The following is a 21,737-nucleotide window of genomic DNA, read 5'->3' as shown; positions in this document are numbered from 1 at the left end:
TACGCTTATTGCGATTTTTTTTTTTTTTTTTTTACCTAAAATATGTAGAAGAATACATATTGGCCTAAACTGTGAAAGAAATGTGTTTAAAAAAAAAATTGGAGATATTTATTATAGCAAAAAGTCAAAAATATTGGTTTTTTTTTTCAAAATTGATGCTCTTTTTTTGTTTATAGTGCAAAAAATAAAAATGCAGAGGTGATCAAATACCACCAAAAGAAAGGTCTATTTGTGGGAAAAAAAAGGACATCAATTGGGTTTTGTTTGGGTACAGCGTTGCAAGACCGCGCAATTGTCAGTTAAATCGACGCAGTGCCGTATCGCAAAAAATGGCCTGGTCATTAAGGGGCCAGATCTTCCGGTCCTTAAGTGGTTAATGGCTGTGTGTTGAGCTATTTTGAGGGGACAGCAAATTTACACTGTTATACAAGCTATACACTCACTACTTTACATTGTAGCAAAATGTAATTTCTTCAGTGTTGTCACATGAAAAGATATAATAAAATATTTACAAAAATGTGAGGAGTTTACTTTTGTGAGATACTGTTTGTGTGTGTGTGTGTGTGTGTGTGTGTGTGTGTGTGTGTGTGTGTGTGTGTGTGTGTATGTGTATATTTTTATATATATATATATATATATATATATATATATATATAAAATTCTTATTTACCTTTAAGGGTAACCACTTCCGTGGGTAAAAAAAAACAGCAAGCAAAGAAAAAATAATATAGCGTATACAATTGCGACACAAGTCATATTGTAACTGAATGTTATTTAAAACTATCTTTCCTTTTCAATCTGCAGCCGCTGTCATTTTCTAAAAATGCAATATGACTACCTGGGGGTGTTCTGTACACAGAATCTGTACTGAATGGCCCCAGAAAGATTATTTCCTGCTTGTGTGATTGGCTCACTGATTTTGCCAGAAGTCTGCACTAAGAAAGTGTTCTATAGATGTGATCTTTAGTAAAAATTATGATAAAAACGTTTCATAGGCACAGCATGCCCTCATCTGTGCATTTTTTTTTTTTTTGTATCTCTGTGTAAGTACTTTTTAAACTATGAAGCCTATACTGGTTTTTAAAGAGGTATTAAACCCAAAATCAGAAATGTAATACATTGTAGCTTACCAATTATTAGATGTGATGGTTGCATTAGCTTTTCTTAGGCTTTTTTCCCCCTCTGTTTTCACCTGATGATCTGGCCAGTAGCACACCCCCCGTATTAGTTCCCCCACCCTCTGGATGAAGGTGAACAGGGGCACCTTTGGATAGTAGTATTAATCTGGGGGGAAGGGAGTGTTCCATGTACTAGCAGACAGCTAACGCTTTTTATATTATAGCAAACTGTTTTTTTTTTTCCTTTTTGGGGTAAAGGTTTTACTTAAATAAAACCAACCATTGTAAGCACTCTTGCCAACGTTGGATGGTTTGTCTCATTCCTGTAACTGATAAATGTGCAAGAGAACTTGTTATTTTGGAAAAAGAGACTTACTGGCCAGATCACCAGATAAAAATAGAAGAAAACCTAAAAAAGTAAACTAATGCAGCCTACACATCTAGGAATTGATAAGCTGCAATATAATGTTTTCTTTTGGGTTTAATACCACTTTAAGTGTAAGAACTTATTTGGCATGCAGGGCTATTGACTAGGTGAAGAGTTTAATTATGTCCTTCAAGAAACTGGCTGCACACTGTACAAACGGTGAATGATAATTGTGCTATGTTTGTTCCCAGACTGATATGTGTGTGTTACATTGTAAATTACTGAAGGTGTCTAGTAAGGGCTTATTACTTAAATACAGAATTTTAATTCACAAGAGCAAACTGAGCTATTGGTGGGTTGAAATAAATGGGAGGAGCCCCATTTGCTGTAAAATCTTTTTATCATAGCCATTTATCCTTCACATTTTAGATCACTGTTTAGAAGCTCCTTTACCACCAACTCGAAGAGCACCAAATGATGTCAAAATAAATAGACTTTCCCAAGAATATGATCACCTACCGGCATGCTCAGGTATATGCTTTTATTTTGGTAAACAAATTTAAATTTTGAGTAAAGTATTACTAAAGACAAATATTTATTTTAGTTTTGGATAAAGTGGAGAGAATAGAACGCTTATCTGATTTGTATTACTGTATATGTCCCTATTAGGGAAATTCACCCTCTCTATTTGTCCCATTTACTGTTATCACTCGGAGCTAAAGGAAAAGACAGTCCCAAATCTTTCAATAGGGACACTCATTTTGGTAACCCTGTTTGCAACAAGGGGTTACCTCACTTTGGAGGGTTTTCTTATCACTGCCTGTTTTGGCTATGAGAGGGGAAGTGACCCAAAAAAAAAAAAAAATCACCATAATGAGACAGATGACAAAAAAAAAAAAATTACAGGGGTTATAACCCCCCATTTACAGTATCCAAAATGAAAACAAGTTTGCCTTTAATTCTACTTTAAAGTAATCAGTCCCATTATTAATATATAAATATATAAATGTTCAGTTATTTTATCAGTGAGTCAGCATGTGTTACTAACCGTGCATATACTAACCCATAAACAGTAGGAAGTGGATAGCATGTCCTAAATAAAAATGGCTGTCTATAGTTAATACAGCAACACTTTAAAAGCACTCAACATGCTTTGCCATGTTTTGTTCATACTTTTTACCATACTACTTGTTTTCTCAGTTTTGTATTAAATGCCCTTTTATTTTCCTGCTTACTATTTTCAGTAACAAGTGTCCACATCTCCATATGATTATAAACTGTGCAATGTTTGCCCTTTTTAGCTATTCTAATGTATTGTAGATTATTCCTTTTCCTTTTCTTAATCTTGAAGGCCTATATACTTTCAGAAAGACCAGCGACAAAAGAACATACCGAAAACAGGTCTGTGATGAGAGATCAATACAGAAAAATAAAGCACTGGTTGTTTCGGCAACATTACATAAAAAAGTTTTAAGATGTCTTTAAACCCTTCCACTTGCAATTAAAGAAGGGCTATAGTAAACAGTGAACATAGTTATTTTAATATTAAGCCTGCATGACAGCCTAACACCTTACCATTTGCTCTTATAACAGTAATCCTAAAAAGGCCTGGTAACCGTACCATTTCCAAGTTATTTCTTTAAAAAGTCACTGCCAGTGTGTTTGATTTTGGAGAAATAATCAGAGCTGCTGGCTCCCTAGATTTGCCTAAATGTTTTCCTAACATCTATCCACAAGACATAGGGCATGGTTCCATGACCAGGCACTAAATTGCTCAAAGATTTTTCTGTTATGATCTTTTATTTATTCAGACTAAATCTAGCCTTGTTCATACTCCCTTCATGGCCAGGGGTCATGCACATGGACGCATACCTCTGTATTTGTGGCTCGTGGGATCCTCAGCTGCTGTGTAATTCTCCCCTTAGGAACAAATTACAAAATTTTGCTGTACGGAGATATACCCTTTTAATTTCCATTACCTGCATTTCTAGCTGCATGCTTACAGGTGTATTTTCCCAAATGCTCTAGCTTTGTGTCTAGAAAATACACTAATACGCATGCACCTGAAAACACAAGTACCAGTGTTTACAAGTGCATTCCTGTGTACAGCATCTATATCCAAAAATGGTATAGAGGCACTCTAAGACCCCTTTCACACTGAGGCAGTTTTCAGGCATTTTAGAGCTAAAAATAGCGCCTGTAAAGTGTCTGAAAACTGCCTCCCATTCTCTGCAATGGGTGCTTTCACACCCGGGCGGTGCACTTGCGGGACATTCGGAAAAGTCTTGCAAGCAGCATCTTTGGGGCAGGTTGGGAGCACTGTATACAGCTCTCCCAAGACGCCCCTGTCCATTGCAATGAATGGGCAGTGCTTTCGAAACGCCTGAAAAGTTTTAACCCCTTTTTTGGGCTTAAAAGCACCCTACTAGCGTCCGAAAAGTGGCGCAAAAGCGCCACTTAAATAGCGTTACAGCACTGCTAAAACGAACGGCGCTTTACCACGAACGCGGCCCCAGTGCGAAAGGGGTCAAAGCAACATCATTTTAATTGCTTTTGATGGAGCCCAGTCTGTCTTTCTCAAGACACTGAAGCCTAAATGTGAGCAAGCTAATAAACCAAACCCCCGCACACCAACACCCCCTAGTGATGACATCACACAGTGCAAAGGTAAAGATATACTGGGTTAACATCAAAGAAAGGTCAGATAAGAAATCACAATGGTCTACCCACTAACCCCCCCCCCCCCCCAAAAAAAAATAGCTGCAATTCTAGCAGCCACAGAGCTATGCAAAAGTAACTAAAGCATAAAAATGGAAAATATAGAAAAGGTAGAAAAAAAGAATACCTGTAGCATTTACAAAATGGCTGGCGGAACTGGCCACCATTAATTTGCAGCAAGTAATATGCTAGGGTAGCATGATTGCAAAGGGCCACAAATGAAAGATTACAAAGTAACCAAAAAAATGGCACACCTCTGCCATAAATAAGTGTGAGAGAGTGAAAAACTAGAAAAGAAAAGGACAAAAACACTGACAGTGCACAAAGTAAGGAATACATACTAATGTACATAACAAGAATCAATACTTCAAAACCAGAATAAAGAAACTGAGGACTCATTCACATATCACACCAACAGGCAATAACCAAGAAGCCCCAATGGTTTATAGAAAGCAGTTGAAACTAAGCTATTCATTGAGTCCTTTAGGAGCCAAAGTTTGTAGTTCATTGACACATCATCTTTATTCTTCACAACACTAGGCTGTGAAGAAGTCCAGCAAGCAATTGCCCCTATGAATGGCTGATCTATGGGTGTTAAACCAACCCGTTAAGGGAGTAATAGTTATGCCAATACAGCAGAGACAGAAATGCAAGTATGTTACATATTCTGATATAAAGGAAAGTCTGTTTTAATATACTTGTTTGTCTGGTTGCAAGTGTAAAAAGAATTGGTGAGCCTATGCTGACGTGGTACAATCCAAACTTTATCAACCGGGTTTACCAGGAGTGAACAAGGTAGATGTTTTAGCCAGTGGCTTAACACCATGTTATACTGCACCGCCATTGCCCCCCCCCCCACCCATATCCTGAGACAGGAACAAATAGATTTTTAGTAAAAAGCAGCACATAATACACACATTAACACTTGTTAAGCACACACTTAACCCCTTGATTACCCCACAATGTTAACCCCTTTCCAGCCAGTGTTATTAGTCGATTGAACGTGTATAGTCTTATCTCTGATCTCTGATCACTGTATTGGTGTCGCTGGTGATGTCAGTTAGTCAGTTCCCGCCCAGCATCAGTTAGTGTTAGATTTTCCGCTGCACTATCACAGTCCCACTATAAGTTGCTGATCACTGCCATTACAAGTATAAAGAAAAACAAAATAAGAAAAAAAGTATATTTACCATAGTTTGTAGACACTATATAATGTTCACACAAACCAATCAGTATCCACTTATTGGGATTTTTTTTTACCAAAGACGTGTAGCAGAATACATTTTGCCCTAAATTTATGAAGAAATTTGTTTATTTTTTTACTGGATATGTTTTATAGCAGAAATGAAAAAAATATTGTTTTATTTATTATTTATATAGTAAAACCTAGTGGTGATCAAAAATCACCAAAAGAAAGCTCTATTTGTGTGGAAAAAAGAAATGTAGTTTGCATACAGCGTTGCATGACTGCGCAATTATCTGTTGAAGTAGCGCAGTGCTAAATAGCAAAAATGGCCTGGTCATGAAGGGGGTAAGACCTTCTAGAGCTCACACGGTTAAATGACAGATATCGGCCTTATCCATCCTTTTGCAAAGGTATCTGGCTTTGCACTCCCTTGTATTACCCCTTTCACACTGAGGCGTTTTTCAGGTGCTACAGCGCTAAAAATAGCGCCTGAAAAAAGCCTTGGCTGCAAACCCATTGTGAATGCCCTTGGGCTTTCACACTGGGGCGCTGCGCTGGCAGGGCGTGACAAAAAGTCCTGCCAGCAGCTTCTTTGCAGCGGTGAATACACCGCTCCTCCACCGCTCCTGCGCATTGAAAACAATGGGGCAGCGCTGCTATACCGCCGGCAAAGCGCCGCTACAGCAGCGTTTTGCGGGCGGACTTAACCCCTTTTCGGCCACTAGCGAGGATTAAAACCACTCTGCTAGCAGCCAAATAGCACCGCTAAAACAGCGGTAAAGTGGCGCTGAAAATAGCGCCACTTTTCCGCTGACGCCCAAGGTGGCTCAGTGTAAAAGGGGTCTTAACGTGTTTCTTGTATCAGGCCCCCCTTGCAACATCCTGTGCTTCCCTGGGACCCTAATTTGGTTCTCTCTGCCATGAGAAGCCATCCTTTGAATCCATCAGGATATTCCCCTGGAGATTCTTGCCAGTCTTTTTGGTAGCTATCACATCTGTCAGACGTGTCTCTGAACTGGCGGCTCTTTCCTGTAAAGAGCCCTTCTTCATGCTTCCCAAACGACAAGGTTGTTTTACACCCAAGACAATACTTTCGTCCAAAAATGGTTTCAGCGTTCCATCCCAATGAGGACATTGCCATCTTTGTTCTCTGCTCCTCAGCATTCAAAGGAGCATTCTCTACATTGGCTGGACATAGTAAGAGCCATTAGAGTATACCTTAAAGCTACTTCTTCTATCAGACAAAACAGATTCCCTCTTTGTTCCTGTCCTCACAAGAAACATTCTGCTTGAAAATCCACCATTGCACAGTGGATAAGAAACTTGAGTATGCTTGCAAGGAAAAAAACAGAGGTGTAGCAGCTTCCTGTGCATTTTGGCACCAAGCATCTGTACCCTAAATGTATAAGGTCCCACCTGATCTTCTGTTCATACTTTTATAAAATTTTGGTGAGCAGCTGGTGCAGCTTTCGGCCAAAAGGTTCTTTAAGTGACAATCTGATTTCTGGCCCATTTTTTGGGCCTATTGCCTTTTGTTTTGCCTAGTGGTTGTCCACCCTTCGTATTCATTGCTTGGAGATGCTCAATGGTGCATGAATCAACTCCAGAACCTTGACATTCCAACACATGAGTCTTCCCCTTTAGGGAGGGGGGAGCGGACTAGTAGTTTACAGAAGTAGATTCACACTGCTTGCGCTTTCAGTTCAGCTCACAGGAATTGACAAGGGCTGAGAATTTCTGCCAAGATCAACAAGTGTTTTCTGTACTTGCTGAAAATGTTCTTAGCCTGCAAAGTGAAAACAAATGCAGTCATCGTAGGGAATGATAAGCTACAGTATAACATTTTTTGTTTTTGAGTTTAGATATTCTTCAAATGTCTTGATTTGAAAGAACTAAAATTATTTTCTGTCACTGCAATATGGTAATATGCTATGTCTACCAAATGTAATGTACTTGATGCCTTTGCACATTTTTGCACAGTATACATAGGGAATTGGTTGTAATGTAGTAAGTTGGTAATGAATCAAAATCTCATTGCAGACTACATAGTGTGCACAAAAAATGAGTTACATTCTTTGAAAATGAAAAATTAGGAGTACATTCTGCACAGTGCACCAATATGTTGAAGAGGTTTTTATAAAACAAAAACACAGCTGAGAGAGGCACTTTTTTGGTTTGGTTCAGTCAGCAGTGTGAACAATGCAGTTATTTCTCAAATATAATGATATTTTAATTAAGTGTCTCTCAAGTATGTATTTAACCAGCAAAAAGAAATCCATAAAGCTTACATTGTACTTTCCAGTGTATTGACTGGACTCTAGCACATACTGCAATGATTTTTGCAGAAATGTAGGGCTATGAAAGCTTAAAAGGCAACTGGCTTATAGGTAGGAAAAATCCAATATTGCTTTGTTGCAGCAAAATAATAATTTTTTATCCATCAGTTCTTCCTTAATGTGTAATTTAAAAAGAATATGTATAAGAATTTGCATTGAAGGCCTGTGCTTACAGTCACAGTTCTCACTACATTGATAAAGCCAGTTTTGCAGCAGTTGTCCTTGAATGAGGATGACTAAAATCATTGGTCTTTTCTATTTTTTTGTTTGTGAAAAGTGCGCCCATCAACCATAACATTATGACCACCAACCGTAATCTTTCAAGGCATAGACTCCATTACACCTCTGAAGGTATGCTGTGGTATCTATCACTAAGACGTCAGTAGCAGATCCTTTAAGGTGTGTGTAAAGGATTTTTTTTTTAATAGCAAGAATGTTGTACCTGCTCTGTGCATTGGTTTTGCACAGAGCAGCCCCGAAGCTCCTCTACTCGGGTCCCCCCCCAACTCCCCCTTGCCGAGTCCCCCCATAGCAAGCTGCTTGCTATGGGGGTGCTCGTGTGTGTGTGCTCATTCCCAAGCCAGTTGTCTGTGTCCATAAATAATGCTCCATATTCCCATCGCATACATTCCTGGATAAAGCTCTAGAAGATTTGGGTGCTGCAGCAACCACCAGCTGAAAACTGGATCAGAAAGCCACAATGAGGATATTTGCCAGCACACCACAGATCGACAGATGGCATCCAAACAATTTTTTATTGAAGCATGATTACATCACAGAACAGGTAGTGCAACGTTTCAGAGTCACGCAGGACCCCTTCGTCAGACATGCCTGTTGCACTACCTGTTCTGTGATGTGATCCTGCTTCAATAAAAAAAATCGTTTCGACGACCCTGATCGGTAGTGTGCTGGCAAATATCCTCATTATATTTGTGTCCATAAAACAGAGAGCGTAGCTCACCCCCCTCGCTCCGTCCTCACTGGCTGTAATTGACAGCAGCCTGAGCCAATGGCTCCTGCTGCTGCATCTCAGCCAATGAGGAGGGAGAGACCTGGGAAAGCACATCGCTGGATCAAGATGGGGCTCAGGTATGTATTAGGGGGGCTGAGGGGGGCAACCCACTGAAGGTTTTTTACCTTCATGCAATGCATGAAGGTAAAAAAACCTTCAGCATTTAGAACCACTGTTAAATCCAGTATATTGCGAGGCGGGGCCTCCATGGATGGGACTTGTTTTTTCAGCACATCCCACCAATGCTTGATTGGATTGATATCTCTATAATTTGAAGGCCATTCAACACCTCAAACTCATTGTGTTCCTCAAAACATTCTTGAATTTATCAGACCAGGCCACCTTCTTCCATTGTTCCTGTTGTCCAGTTTGGATGATCATGTACCCATTGTAGGTGCTTTTGACTGTGGACATGGGTGAGCATGGCCCCCCTGACCCATCTGCAGCTATACAGCCCCATATGCAACAAACTGCGATGCGCTTTGTCTTCTGACTCTTTTTTTCTATTGGAATTAGCTCTAACGTTTTCTAGTAGTTATTCTATTGGATCAGATTACATGAGCTAGCCCTGGCTGCCCATGACTCTGTCGCCAGTTTGCCAATTTTCCTTCCTTGAGCCACTTTTGATAGCTCATGACCACTGCAAACTGGGAATATCTCACAAGAGCTGCAGTTTTGGAGATGATCTGACCCAGTCGGTCTAGCCATTACAATTTGGCCCTGTTCAATGTCACTCAGATCCTTACATTTGCCCATTTCTTTCTGCTTTCAACACATCAACTTCAGGAACATGTTCACTAGCGGTTTAATGTATCCCACCCACTTTCAGATGCCATTTTAACAAGATAATCAATGCTATTCACTTTACCAATTAGTGGTTATAATGTCATCTTCTTGAGAGGTCATGTTTTGAAAAGACTTTTTATCTGCAGTGGCTGATAGAATATATTCCTGCCAAGTGTACCAAATCATTTTCTTTTTTTTTTGTTTCATTAGATACGTTTCCAGTTGTTTAAGTGCGAATGTGGAGATTAATAGTCGTGGACATGGTGCATCCTCTGCAGGTGGCCGTGGGGCACGCTTGTCCTTTTTTTCTGCTGCTGGCCATGTTATTGAGCCAGAACATGCAGAAGAGTTGGTGGAGTGGATAACAAAGCCATCCTCATCCTCCTCATCCTCTGTCACCCAGGCTCAGAGTAGTTCGCCTTCCAACGCAGCTGCCAAGGCGGCCTATTCCACTGGCTCTTTGTCCACAGTCACTACTTCCATAGCCCCACCATCATGCCTGGAGGACTCCCCAGAATTATTCGACCACAGTGTTGGGTACATGCTGCTGGAGGATGCACAGCGATTTGAAGGTTCCGATGTTGGTTCCCAGGTTGAGGAAGGTAGTAACGTGAGCCTAGAGAGAGGGGGTGCCCAAGAAGGACAAGAAACTGTCATTCATGTTCCCCCAGCTGCAGCATACTGCCAAGTTTGCTACTGTGATGAGGAGGGAGGGGATGATGAGGTCATTGACTGTACTTGGGTACCTGAGAGGAGGAGGTGCAGTGCACTGCTGACTCCTCACTGACCTTTAAATGTTCCTTGGTGTGGGCCTTTTTCGACATGTGTGCAGCAGATCACACTATTGCAACCTATTTGCAACCTATGGCTGAAGCGGATCAAGCGTGGGCAGAACAGCAGCCACTTGGGCACCACATGCTTGACCAGACATATGACAACCTGCCATGCAGTCCATTGGCAACAGCACTTGAAAGACCCACATCCAAGATAAAGGTGGACTTCTCCTTGCTCCTCAACTGGGATCTCCAACCCTACTATACCTCCAGTCCTCTCAAAAAACTCCACTGAGAGGAATGAAGGTATAGAAATAGGTGTCCCAAGTACTTGCAGCCAATCTGCTAGCAGTACACCACCATCTGATTTTAGCAGGCAAATTTCCCTACCCCAGTTGCTGAACCGTAAAAAGAAATTCGGTCCCAGCCATCCACATGCTCAGCGTCTAAATGCTAGCTTGGCCAAATTGCTAGCACTGCAACTGCTGCCTTTTCATCTGGTAGACTGTGCCCCCTTTCGTGAATTTGTGGAATGTTCTGTACCTCAGTTGCAGGTTCAAAACGCCATTTCTTTTCACGGAAGGCCATTCTGGCTCTTTACTGGCATGTGGAATGCAAAGTTTTGGCCTCATTGGATAGGGCGGTCAGCAGTAAGGTGCATATTACCTCTGACTCGTGGTCCAGCAGACATGGGCATGGACATTACCTTTCCTTCATGGCGCACTGGGTAACTCTGCTGGCAGCTGGGGAGGATGCAGGGTGGTGATTCTGCCACAGCTCTCTCCTCCACCCCCCCTCTTCTTCCTCTATGACCCCTTCTGCATATTTGTCCTCTGAACCAGCGGTGCTCTGTAAGCGTTCAAGGGGCTATGCAAGCAGTCAGACTAAAAGATGCCATGCGCTGCTTGAATCGGTCTGCCTAGGGGACAGGAGCTACACTGAGGCAGAGATTCTGTCAGCTCTGCAGGAGCAGGCTCAGAGGTGGTTGACACCACGTCAGCTTCAGCCAGGAATGGTTGTATGCGACAATGGCACCAACTTTCTCTCCGACAGAGACACTTGACCCATGTTCCATGTTTGGCACACATCCTAAATTTGGTGGTGCAGCGGTTCTTGAGCAGGTACCCAAGTTTACAGGATCTTCTGAGGCAGGCCAGAAAAGTCTGTGGTCATTTCCGCCGGTCATACAATGCCAGTGCTCAGCTGGCTGACCTTCAAAGGAAATGCAACCTGCCCACCAACCGCCTCATTTGTGACATGCCCACCAGGTGGAACTCAACGTTGGCAATGCTGAAATGGCTGCACACGCAGCAGAGGGACATCAATGAGTACCTGTGTGAGTATGGCACCAGGACAGGGTCAGGGTAGCTAGGCTTCTTTTGGCCACGCCGGTGGCTACTGATCCTGTCATCAATGCATGCACTGTCCTGTCACCATTTGAGGAGGCCACAAGGATGGTGAGCAGCAACAATGCATGCATCAGTGACTCTGTCCCTCTAGTCTTGTTGGCGCATGCGCTTCGTGGAATCATGGACAGGGCACTTGAGGCAGAACAGCAGGAGGAAGAGGAGAACTTCCTTACCTCTCAAGGCCCCCCTTATCCAGATAGCATTCCTGCGGGCCTGCCAAACACACAGAAAGAAGAGGAGGAGGATTGTGTCAGCATTGATGTAGAGGATAACACTCACCAGCAGTCTTCAAGGGATGTTTCTCAGTACACAGAAACCCAAGGAGTTGTACATGGCTGCGAGGAGGTAGTTACGGATCATGTAATCCCTAGTGACCCAGAGGACTCAATCGAATGCCTCTGCAAACTTACGCATTCTGCAAAGCCTGCAAAAGGACCCTAGGATTTGTGGTATCAAGGAGAGGGATCATTACTGGCTGGCAACCCTTTTTGATCCATGTTACAAGGATAAGATTGCAGAACTCATCCTGCCTTCACAGAGGGAGCAGAGGATAGTATATATACTGCTGTTCAGAGTATATAGTGCCTGGGGGACCCCCACACCATTTTTTTAAAATTTGGGTGTAGGGTTCCCTTTACTATCCATACCAGACCCAAAGGACCTGGTAATGGGGGGGGGGGGGGGGGGGGTTGGGGGGGAAGACCCATGGCGTTTTTTTTCAAAGATTGTCATCTATATTGCTGGGACCCGACAATACATTACAATACATTACAGCCGCAAGTACTTTTAAATTACATTTTTTACATTGGAAATGTAATTTTGCTGTGGTATTGTTCTAAACACGGGAAGAATGCGCTACTTTACAGGCATACTAAAGACACCCCCCAGGCATGATATTTAAAGGAATATTTTATTTTTATTGTTTCACTTTAAGCATTATTAAAATCACTGCTCCCGAAAAACAGCCGTATTTTAAAACTTTTTTTTTGCATTGATACATGTCCCCTGGGGCAGGACCCGGGTCCCCAAACACTTTTTATGGTAGTAACTTGCATTTAAAATTAGCACTTTTGATCTTTCACGTTCGTGTCCCATAGACTTTAGCGGTGTTCGAACAAATTTTATGCCTGTTTGCATGTTCTGCTGCGAACCAAACTGGGAGGGTGTTCGGCTCATCCCTAGTCCTAACACATTTCCTGATAACATTGTTTGAGATGACACTGCAGAATACTCAGGACAGCATTGGATTTCTGGCAGGACCAACAGGTCGTTTTTTTTAGCACCTAATAAACCGATATAGGAAATCCCTTTTAATGCTATGTTTAATATAAGTGACCAAAAAAGGCAAGTTCATTGTTAGTGTTTTTACTTAGAATTCATGGGTAGTATAAATGTAGATGAAATACAGTCTTTATAGGTTTCTTCAAGACATTTTATTCCCAGAGAGCCTCAAAATGCACAGACATGGGCCTGCATTTTATCTTTATTTCCAGATACTGAAGGAACCCCAAAAAATGTTGTAGTCCAGAATAAAAGTATCAAAAGGTATTTTTTAAAAACGATGTATTTTGGGGGTCCAACAGGTCCCCTTCATCGGGGCTATAATATAACAGCTAAGGCTTAGATTAGTGTTGTATTTATTAAAACACATTACAGACTGAGTGAATTTTTTTTTTTTTTTCTGGAGCTATTGTTTTAAAAATACAATACAAATCTCAGCCTCATTTGCTATATTGTAGCCCTAATGAGAGGGAACCTTTCAATCCTGAAGCCATTGGCATTTATATTGAATTATATTTGTGGCCAATAAACAGTTTCTGGACTGTAAAATTATTTTTGTACCTTCTACATTAACTTAGACATTACTACAAGGTCTCACTTATGACCATGGTACACAAGAGCTGCTTGTGAAAAACATTTATATCCAGCTATGTTACCTACATTACTAGTCTCCTACCTCCTTATTTATTTTTAGTGTGTCAAGTATTTAATTTCTTTGTTTTTGTAATGTTGGCTGAAGAGAAAAAAGCCAGCCAAAATGACTAAAGCAGCCCATAGATTTTTTTTTTTTATTCAGAGAGAGTTGAAAAAAAATGACTTAATTCCTCCATCCACACACTGGAGCTTTGGTTTTATTGCTTTCTCTCTAACCAAGAGGAAGTACAGGAGATAAAGGGGTCTGACACTTATTTAAAACATGCTTGTTCCAAGTCACTGCCTCAAAACTATTGAAACTAGGCACAAATGCGACTAGCATTTTCAAAAGAGACCTTAATGCAGGCTGCATTCTTTTCACCTGACCTACCTATTGTCAATACTAGTGAGTTGGTTCCAAGCACATTCACTTTTAAAAACCAATAGGACCTTTTCTTTTCACTGTAATATTGGAAAAAGAAGTGGAATAATTGTGATTTGTTGCTATTGATTACCTCACTTTGCTATTATCCTTAATTATAATAACTTAAAGCGCTTGTATAGTCAATTTTTTAACTTTTACCTACAGGTAAGCCTATAATAAGGCTTACCTGTAGGTAAAAAAAATATCTCCTAAACCTGTACGGTTTAGGAAATATTCCCCTTGCAATGAGCCGCTGACTGCAGCGGCGCATGCGCACAGGGGATTCTCGGCTGAAGGCCCGGCAGATGCCGGACCTTGCCGGGAAGAAATCTCCCGCGTGCATGCGTGGGAGTGACGACATTGCGGCTCCAGCCACTCACAGCGCTGGAGCCGCGATACCCGAAAGACAAGCCGAGGCAACATGTCAGCTACCTCGGCGTGGACCAGGTAAGATACCGATGCCTCGTTCTAAGGTAAAGTATTTCATAATGAGCTAGTATGCGGTGCATTATGCCTTTTGCCTTACAGGGGTATAAAAAAAAATATAAGTGTCAGCGGGTATACAACCGCTTTAAAGTAGAAGTCTACCGTAAGACTAAAATTGCTACATCTATAGACATACACGATCTAACACTAACCTGTCTAGCCCTATAAAGAAGAAATTAGTATACATACCTTTTTTGAAACTGATGCGGTCCAGTCTCCAGCAGCTGAAGCTCTGCAGAGGACACAGCTGACAACGGCTGTAAAATGAATGGGATGTGACATCACCCATAGACTTACTATGGGGCTTCCATTGTCTGCTGTGTCCTCTGCACCCACCTCCACAGCGAAGTCGCAGCTGACAACTCAGTGTGGGATAAAGTCGGATCAGCTTCAGAAAAGGTATGTATACTGATTATTTCTTTACAGGGCTAGATAGGTTAGTGTTAGATCATGGATGTGTATAGATGTAGCGATTTTAGTGTTAGGCTGGACTTATCCTTTAATATAATATAGAAGAGGTTTTCCGTTTTGTGGGAGAAGGTGAAGAACCACTAGTGTGTGTGCCATTATTACAAATTATGTAATGTCTGTTTATTTATTCTTCCTGGTGAGATGCTTTCTTATTTTTAGAATGCTTTTATTGCAGCAATATATACTGACACTTTGTGTGACCTGTTGCTTTATGTGTGCAACTATTTTGCTTTAGTGTATCTATTTATTATGTTTATGCAGCTGTAGGGTTATTGAGTTTTTTTGGGTACATTTTACCACATCAGTTTTTTTTTTCTTGTAAAGGAATTTTTTATTCATGTTTACTATTTCTATTTTTTAGTTCTAAATATATGTACAGCATTTTATGCTTATTACTCATACATGCGTCACTTCCTTTTTGGGCAAAGCTATAGGTGATTTGATTTTCTTTCCCTCCACGGGTAGAAGGAAAGAAAATTGCTTGATTCCCCCATCAACACATTCAGTGTTGATGGATGAATTGCTCCTGCAGTGCTATTGTGCTCTGCCGACAGGGAGCCTTCCCAGCCAGCAGAACACAGTAATTACTGCTAGCACCTATAGTTGCCGGCAGTAATTGCATGTAAAAAATCCAACTGGCTGGTTGTACCCAAGTTAATCGATGGATGAATCAGCCTTTCAATAGATGGATCGGATTTCGGCTGGCTCTGTAGGGATCATCTATGGTTGGCTTACAGTACCTCACAAAAGTGAGTACACCCCTCACATTTTTGTAAATATTTTATTATATCTTTTCATGTGACAATACTAAAGAAATTACACTTTGCTGCAATGTAAAGTAGTGAGTGTACAGCTTGTATAACAGTGTACATTTGCTGTCCCCTCAAAATAACTCAACACACAGCTATTAATGTCTAAACCGCTGGCAACAAAAGTGAGTAGACCCCTAAGTGAAAATGTCTAAACTGGGCCCAAAGTGTCAATATTTTGTATGGCCACCATTATTTTCCAGCACTGCCTTAACCTTCTTGGGCATGGAGTTCACAGGTTAACACTGGAGTCCTCTTCCACTCCTACATGAAGACATCACGGAGCTGGTGGATGTTAGAGACCTTGCGCTCCCCCACCTTCCGTCTGAGGATGCCCCACAGATGCTCAATAGGGTTTAGGTCCGGAGACATGCTTGGCCAGTCCATCACCTTTACCCTCAGCTTCTTTAGCAAGGCAGTGGTCGTCTTGGAGGTGTGTTTGGGGTCGTTCTGATGTTAGAATACTGCCCTGTGGCCCAGTCTCCTAAGGGAGGGGATCATGCTCTGCTTCACTATGTCACAGTACATGTTGGCATTCATGGTTCCTTCAATGAACTGTGACTCCCCAGTGCCGGCAGCACTCATGCAGCCCCAGACCATGACACTTCCACCACCATGCTTGGCTGTAAGCAACACCCACTTGTCTTTGTATTCCTCACCTGGTTGCCACCACACACGCTTGACACCATCTGAACCAAATAAGTTTATATTGGTATCATCAGAGCACAGGACATGGTTCCAGCAATCCATGTCCTTAGTCTACTTGTTTTCAACAAACTGCGGGCATTCTTGTGCATCATCTTTAGAAGAGGCTTCCTTCTGGGACGACAGCCATGCTGACCAATTTGATGCAGTGTGCGGCGTTTAGTCTGATCATTGACAGGCTGACCCCCCACACCTTCAACCTCTGCAGCAATGCTGGCAGCACTCATATGTCTATTTCCAAAAGACAACCTCTGGATATGACGCTGAGCACGTGCACTCAGTTTTTTTGGTCGACCATGGTGAGGCCTGTTCTGAGTGGAACCTGTCTTGTTAAACCGCTGTATGGTCTTGGCCACCGTGCTGCAGCTCAGTTTCAGGATCTTGGGCAATTTATAGCCTAGGCAATCTTTGTGTAGAGCAACAATTTTTTTTTTTTCAGATCCTCAGAGTGTTCTTTGCCATGAGGTGCCACGTTGAACTACCAGTGACCAGTATGAGTGAGAGCGATAACACCAAATTTACCACACCTGAGATCTTGTAACACTAGCGAGTCACATGACAGCGGGGAGGGAAAATGGCTAATTGTGCCCAATTTGGGCATTTTCACTTAGGGGTGTACTCACTTTTGTTGCCAGCAGTTTAGACATTAATGGCTGTGTGAGTTATTTTGAGGGGACAATAAATTTACATTGTTACACAAGCTGTACACTCACTAACTTACGTTGTAACAAAGTGTCATTTCTTCAGTGTTGTCACATTAAAAGATATAATAAAATATTTCCAAAAATGTGAGGGATGTACTCACTTTTGTCAGATATTATTTCAGTTAAAAATATTTCTGTTATACCTTCATTTTACATTTATTTGCAGTGGCCTAACCTTGTAAATAAAATACTGCAGAGTTTCTCTTTATTTATGTTTTATTTTTTTCCTTTCCAGAATGTCCACAAGCACCAGCCAGACCACCCAAACCACTGCCACGCAGAACAGCACCTGAGATTCATCACAGAAGACCTTACAGCGCTGACTGTTCAGCAGAGAATGTAGATGCAAAAATAGCTAAATTAATGGGTGAAGGATTCTCTTTCGAAGAAGTTAAAAGGGCTCTGGAAATCGCTCAGAATAATGTAGATGTGGCGCGGAGCATACTGAGAGAATTTGCGTGCTGCCCTCCTCCTGTCTGCCCACGTTTAAACTTATAACAAGATGACATGTCTTTTAGGACCGTGGGTTTGAAAAGGAAGAATGGGAGGAAGAATGGATTTCATTAATCATCTTAATTTAAAAACTTTCATTCCAACATTTTTTCAGATGTTTTGGGGCTTGAATAATTGCTTACTTATATATCAAAAAATAAAAGGAATATTAATGTGTTGATTTTACAAATCTGCCATATACAGGTGTAACATATGGCCATGTTTTCCTTTCGAAAGTAAGCCTGTGAATTATTTGTTTTATTTTTCATCGATTAAAGCTGGTAATTTTTTGGACTATTATTATTTTTTCTAGTTTTACATTGTTTTTTTTTTGTTTTTACTTTATTTTTTTTTTTTTTTACATTTTGAAGTTTTCTGTTGTAGAAGTTCACCAGCACTTTCTGACCTCATTGCATTCTGGAAAATGCTTTTCTTTTTTCTTTTTTTGTTGTCTTTTTTTTTATATTGCATTTTAATTTATCCAAAATATACTGCAAACAGTGGCCTTTACTACTGACATACTGAGGTTTTTTTTTGTATTATGTGGAAAAGTATTTGAATGTACAAAATGAATGCATTTTTGTGGGCGATTTGCCTTTACAAAAGTATTTTGATACTGTTGTTAGCAGAGATGTATAACTTCAGATATGCTGACTTTCAATCTTCTATGATCTTAGATGAAAGTGCATAAAAGCAAAAGGTTTACAATAAAGAGCAGGATCATTTTTTTTTTCCTGTGTAATGTGATGTTTGGGGAAAAATACGCATCAAAGAACAGAACAGTTTAAATTATGTGATCTCTATTGAGGTTTTGGTGCTGGATGCAAAGCAATAAGTTTGTGGATTGATGACATCTGTAGATTTCAGATGTAACACTTCCATTTCTCTTGACTTTCTGACTGCAAAGGCTATGTATGAAACTCATTGGTCATCGTGGTGACCTGTATATGTAGTTGGAGATGAACTTTGAGTAAACCTTACCAATGACAAAAATAGATTTTGGCTGCAACAAATGGTTGTATTCTTTTTTTCCATTAGTAACCCATAGATTTTATTTAAGAAATGTACTTTTTTTTCTGTGCAATCTTATTTTCCATATGTTATATGCTGCTTTTGAAAGTTTGTTTAAGAGTTTAAATCTTTGCTTTTTTTTGTAAAGAAAACTTTTAAAAGCCATGATTTGCGAATAGGTAAAATGATTTACAATAAATCACCACTGATAAATCCATGTACAAATACTGGACAGTTGATTGAATAACAATAGTTCTGCAGTTTTGAGTGTTTTCTCAACCTAGGGGACAACATTTTAAAGGTAGCATAATGGGGGCCTGTCTTGCCATTCGAAAGGTCTTCAAAATTATGTTCCCTTTGATTTTGGAATGAATTTAATTTCCCAAACAGAAACCACATTGCTGTTTTTTCTCAACCCTCAATTGAAAGCAAACATTAGCAAGGATTATAAAAAAAATACCCCACAAAGGATTATAAAATCGAACAAACATTAAAACAAAAAATTGCAACCAGAATTCTACTAGTGTATGGCCAGCTGAAGTAACCGATGCAATAATATACGATCTATTATATCCTGTATAACTATTGCATACATGTATTAAATTATCTAGTCCCTATAATTGCTAGTCTATAAGAGTCTGATAAGCACAATGATATAACAAACACATCTGCTTAGTAAGTAATCAAGTCTTATTTATTTCCCACGGAATTAGGAAACTAACATAAAAGTATTAAAAAGGTATTACAATGTTACATAGCTTACAATCAGAACACAATACAAGAATATACTTATCACGTCCTATAGCTATAGATTCCTATCGGCTGGTCTCCAGGTGGTGAAAGAGCTCTGTGCCACATGGCTTAGGCCCAAACCAGCATTCAGAGCAAAGTCCCAAGATGGCAGAGAGACATCCTCATGGCAAGGTTTTGCAGCAAGAAAGAGAACGAACTCTCTGTAACAACCCTTTTTACAAACTCACTCATCACTCATTCAAACTCCTCCCATTGCCAGTCCCATTTGCTTTGGACCAATTAGTGTTCACATGACAATCCTCCTTATTTTACTGACTGCCCTTCCATACTTGGCCTCTGGGGGCAGTATTGCAGTCCATGCACCCTGGGCCATCTTTGTAATCAATCTCTTTGAAGCTTCTAGCACACCAGGTGGGCTGGAGATAAGCCCTTTGCTATGCAGATTCTGTTTGGGGCCACATTCCTCTGTACCTTTCAAAACTGTGGGACTGCAAGTGTCAGCATGGCTGGTTTTGGAAATAAGGAAACATATGTACAACATCCAGAAATATGATAGTAATTCATGTTGAATTCCAACACCAGCTTAATAGGAATAGTATCTTTTATTCAGCTAAGAAGTGTTTTCTGTGCTCTGTCAGGTTTACTGTCCTCAGGTATCACGTTCAGTTAAAAGGTACAAATCAGATTAACAATTGCAGTTTGTCTCATCAGCTACATGGTAGTTGCTTCCATCTGCAGAGTACACTGTTTTCCAAAATATTTCAGACCAGGTGTGACAGTCTGATCAGTATAGAATACAAATAAGTAGGAACGACACTGGAGGTCAGCCTTGTGGGTAAATAAAATATTTTAAAAGCTGATTGCCATCTGGTGGGCAAGTGTAAACCCAGTTGCATAATAGTTGCTTGTCTAGTATGCTGTGGCGGGAAATTACAAATTAGGGGGTGCCATAGCAAAATGTTGGCCATGAGTGCTGATCAGATGCTGGTTTTCCAGCATTCCCACTTGATAAAAGCAGGCTTCTGTCGGACAGGCTGCTGTACACATGGGCCAAATGTCAGACGGTTTCTGTTGAACCGGCCGATGTTCAGCCTGTGTATACCGGCCCTAAGTGTCTTCCCCCCACAATCCCCCCCCCTTGCCAAAAAGCCTATTTTACGTTGTTTGGTGAATATTTTTAAAAAACATTTTGGAAAACTCAAACATTGCTGGAGTGTGATGGTCTACTGAATTTATGCCCTTAAACCCCCTTTTACACCGTTCATCAGGACTTGTATGTCACTTGCAAGTAATGCAGATAAACGATGATGGCAAAAGAAAGGTGTGAAAAGGCCTGTGGAAAAAAATGCACTAAATATACCATAATAGGAACTTATTACAATATCTTCTAAAATTCAATCTGGGTAACCTAGAGTCTTCTGGCACTCCCAAATTTTAGAGTGTGCAGTATCCCTAGTATTTTTTCAATAATGTAAATGTTAAAGTGTACAGCAGGAGCAAAACAAAAAAAATGCAGTTTGTTCACCTTTACTCATAAAAATACCCGTTCAGTTGCCACTAATGCACTGAACTTCTATGTCCTACTGTGGGCTGACAACAGCAGCCCATTTTTGTGGACTGAGTTTTGTCCGCCTTGCTCAGTTGTCTTTTGCTAAACTATTCAAACCCACCCCCTATCCTGTTCTCCACAACACTAATTATGCTGTGGTCCAATACAGGAACTGGAGGGCTATCCCAAACAAAGGGAATGTGCACAGGACAAAATACTGCTCTGAAATGATCAAGGTATTTTTTACACTTCTTGAACATCATAAAGTAATAATTGCAATGGTACAACATATATTTAACAGAACAAATGGTATCAAATAAGATGTTGACATTTATATAATTTTTAAACCTGAACTGCGGGAATTCAGTTACTGAAAAAAAAAAAAAAAAGTGCAGGTATACCATGAGTTTATTCCAACGAGGTGCACGCCTTTTAATTTACATCTGAAAAGTTTATTGCGTTCCAGGAAGACAGCTTCCAGAGCTCTTGACACTGGACCTTCTGGTCTCAGTTCCTTCACGTTCAGAATGGATGTATTCTAAATACAGGGGCCAGCACAGAGGCGGGTGGAGACAAAGGGGTGCAGGCACCAGAGCAGAGTAGATGTTTGACAGTCAGAAAGGGTAGAGGGAAAGAGTCAGGAAAGCCCATCCTGGGCTGGAACATCCCAATAAGTACGCCCCATTGCGTGACATTGGTGAAACCAGTCAGGGA

The 21,737-nt window shown here is 40.7% G+C and overlaps 1 protein-coding gene across 4 annotated transcripts in view; it reads left to right on the top strand.

The window, feature by feature from the left end:
• The window catches only part of CBLB (Cbl proto-oncogene B), a 333,732-nt gene extending 314,759 nt beyond the window's left edge, over window positions 1–18,973 (top strand). For 2 of the 4 annotated variants that reach the window (XM_073614961.1, XM_073614959.1), the window contains 2 exons: window positions 1,915–2,016; window positions 17,454–18,973. In XM_073614961.1, the coding sequence (XP_073471062.1) occupies window positions 1,915–2,016; window positions 17,454–17,716 (365 nt within the window). In that variant the 3' untranslated portion in view covers window positions 17,717–18,973. Of the gene's footprint in view, window positions 1–1,914; window positions 2,017–2,852; window positions 2,887–17,453 lie in introns of all 4 variants that reach the window. The other 2 variants (XM_073614962.1, XM_073614960.1) reach the window with 2 other exon arrangements.
• Window positions 18,974–21,737: the final 2,764 nt, after the last annotated feature.

Source organism: Aquarana catesbeiana, linkage group LG02 (genome assembly GCF_042186555.1).
Source record: "Aquarana catesbeiana isolate 2022-GZ linkage group LG02, ASM4218655v1, whole genome shotgun sequence".
Classification (NCBI taxonomy): Eukaryota; Metazoa; Chordata; class Amphibia; order Anura; family Ranidae; genus Aquarana; species Aquarana catesbeiana.
The sequence above is the reverse complement of the archived record's forward strand: the minus strand, read 5'-3'. Positions and strand labels throughout refer to the sequence as shown.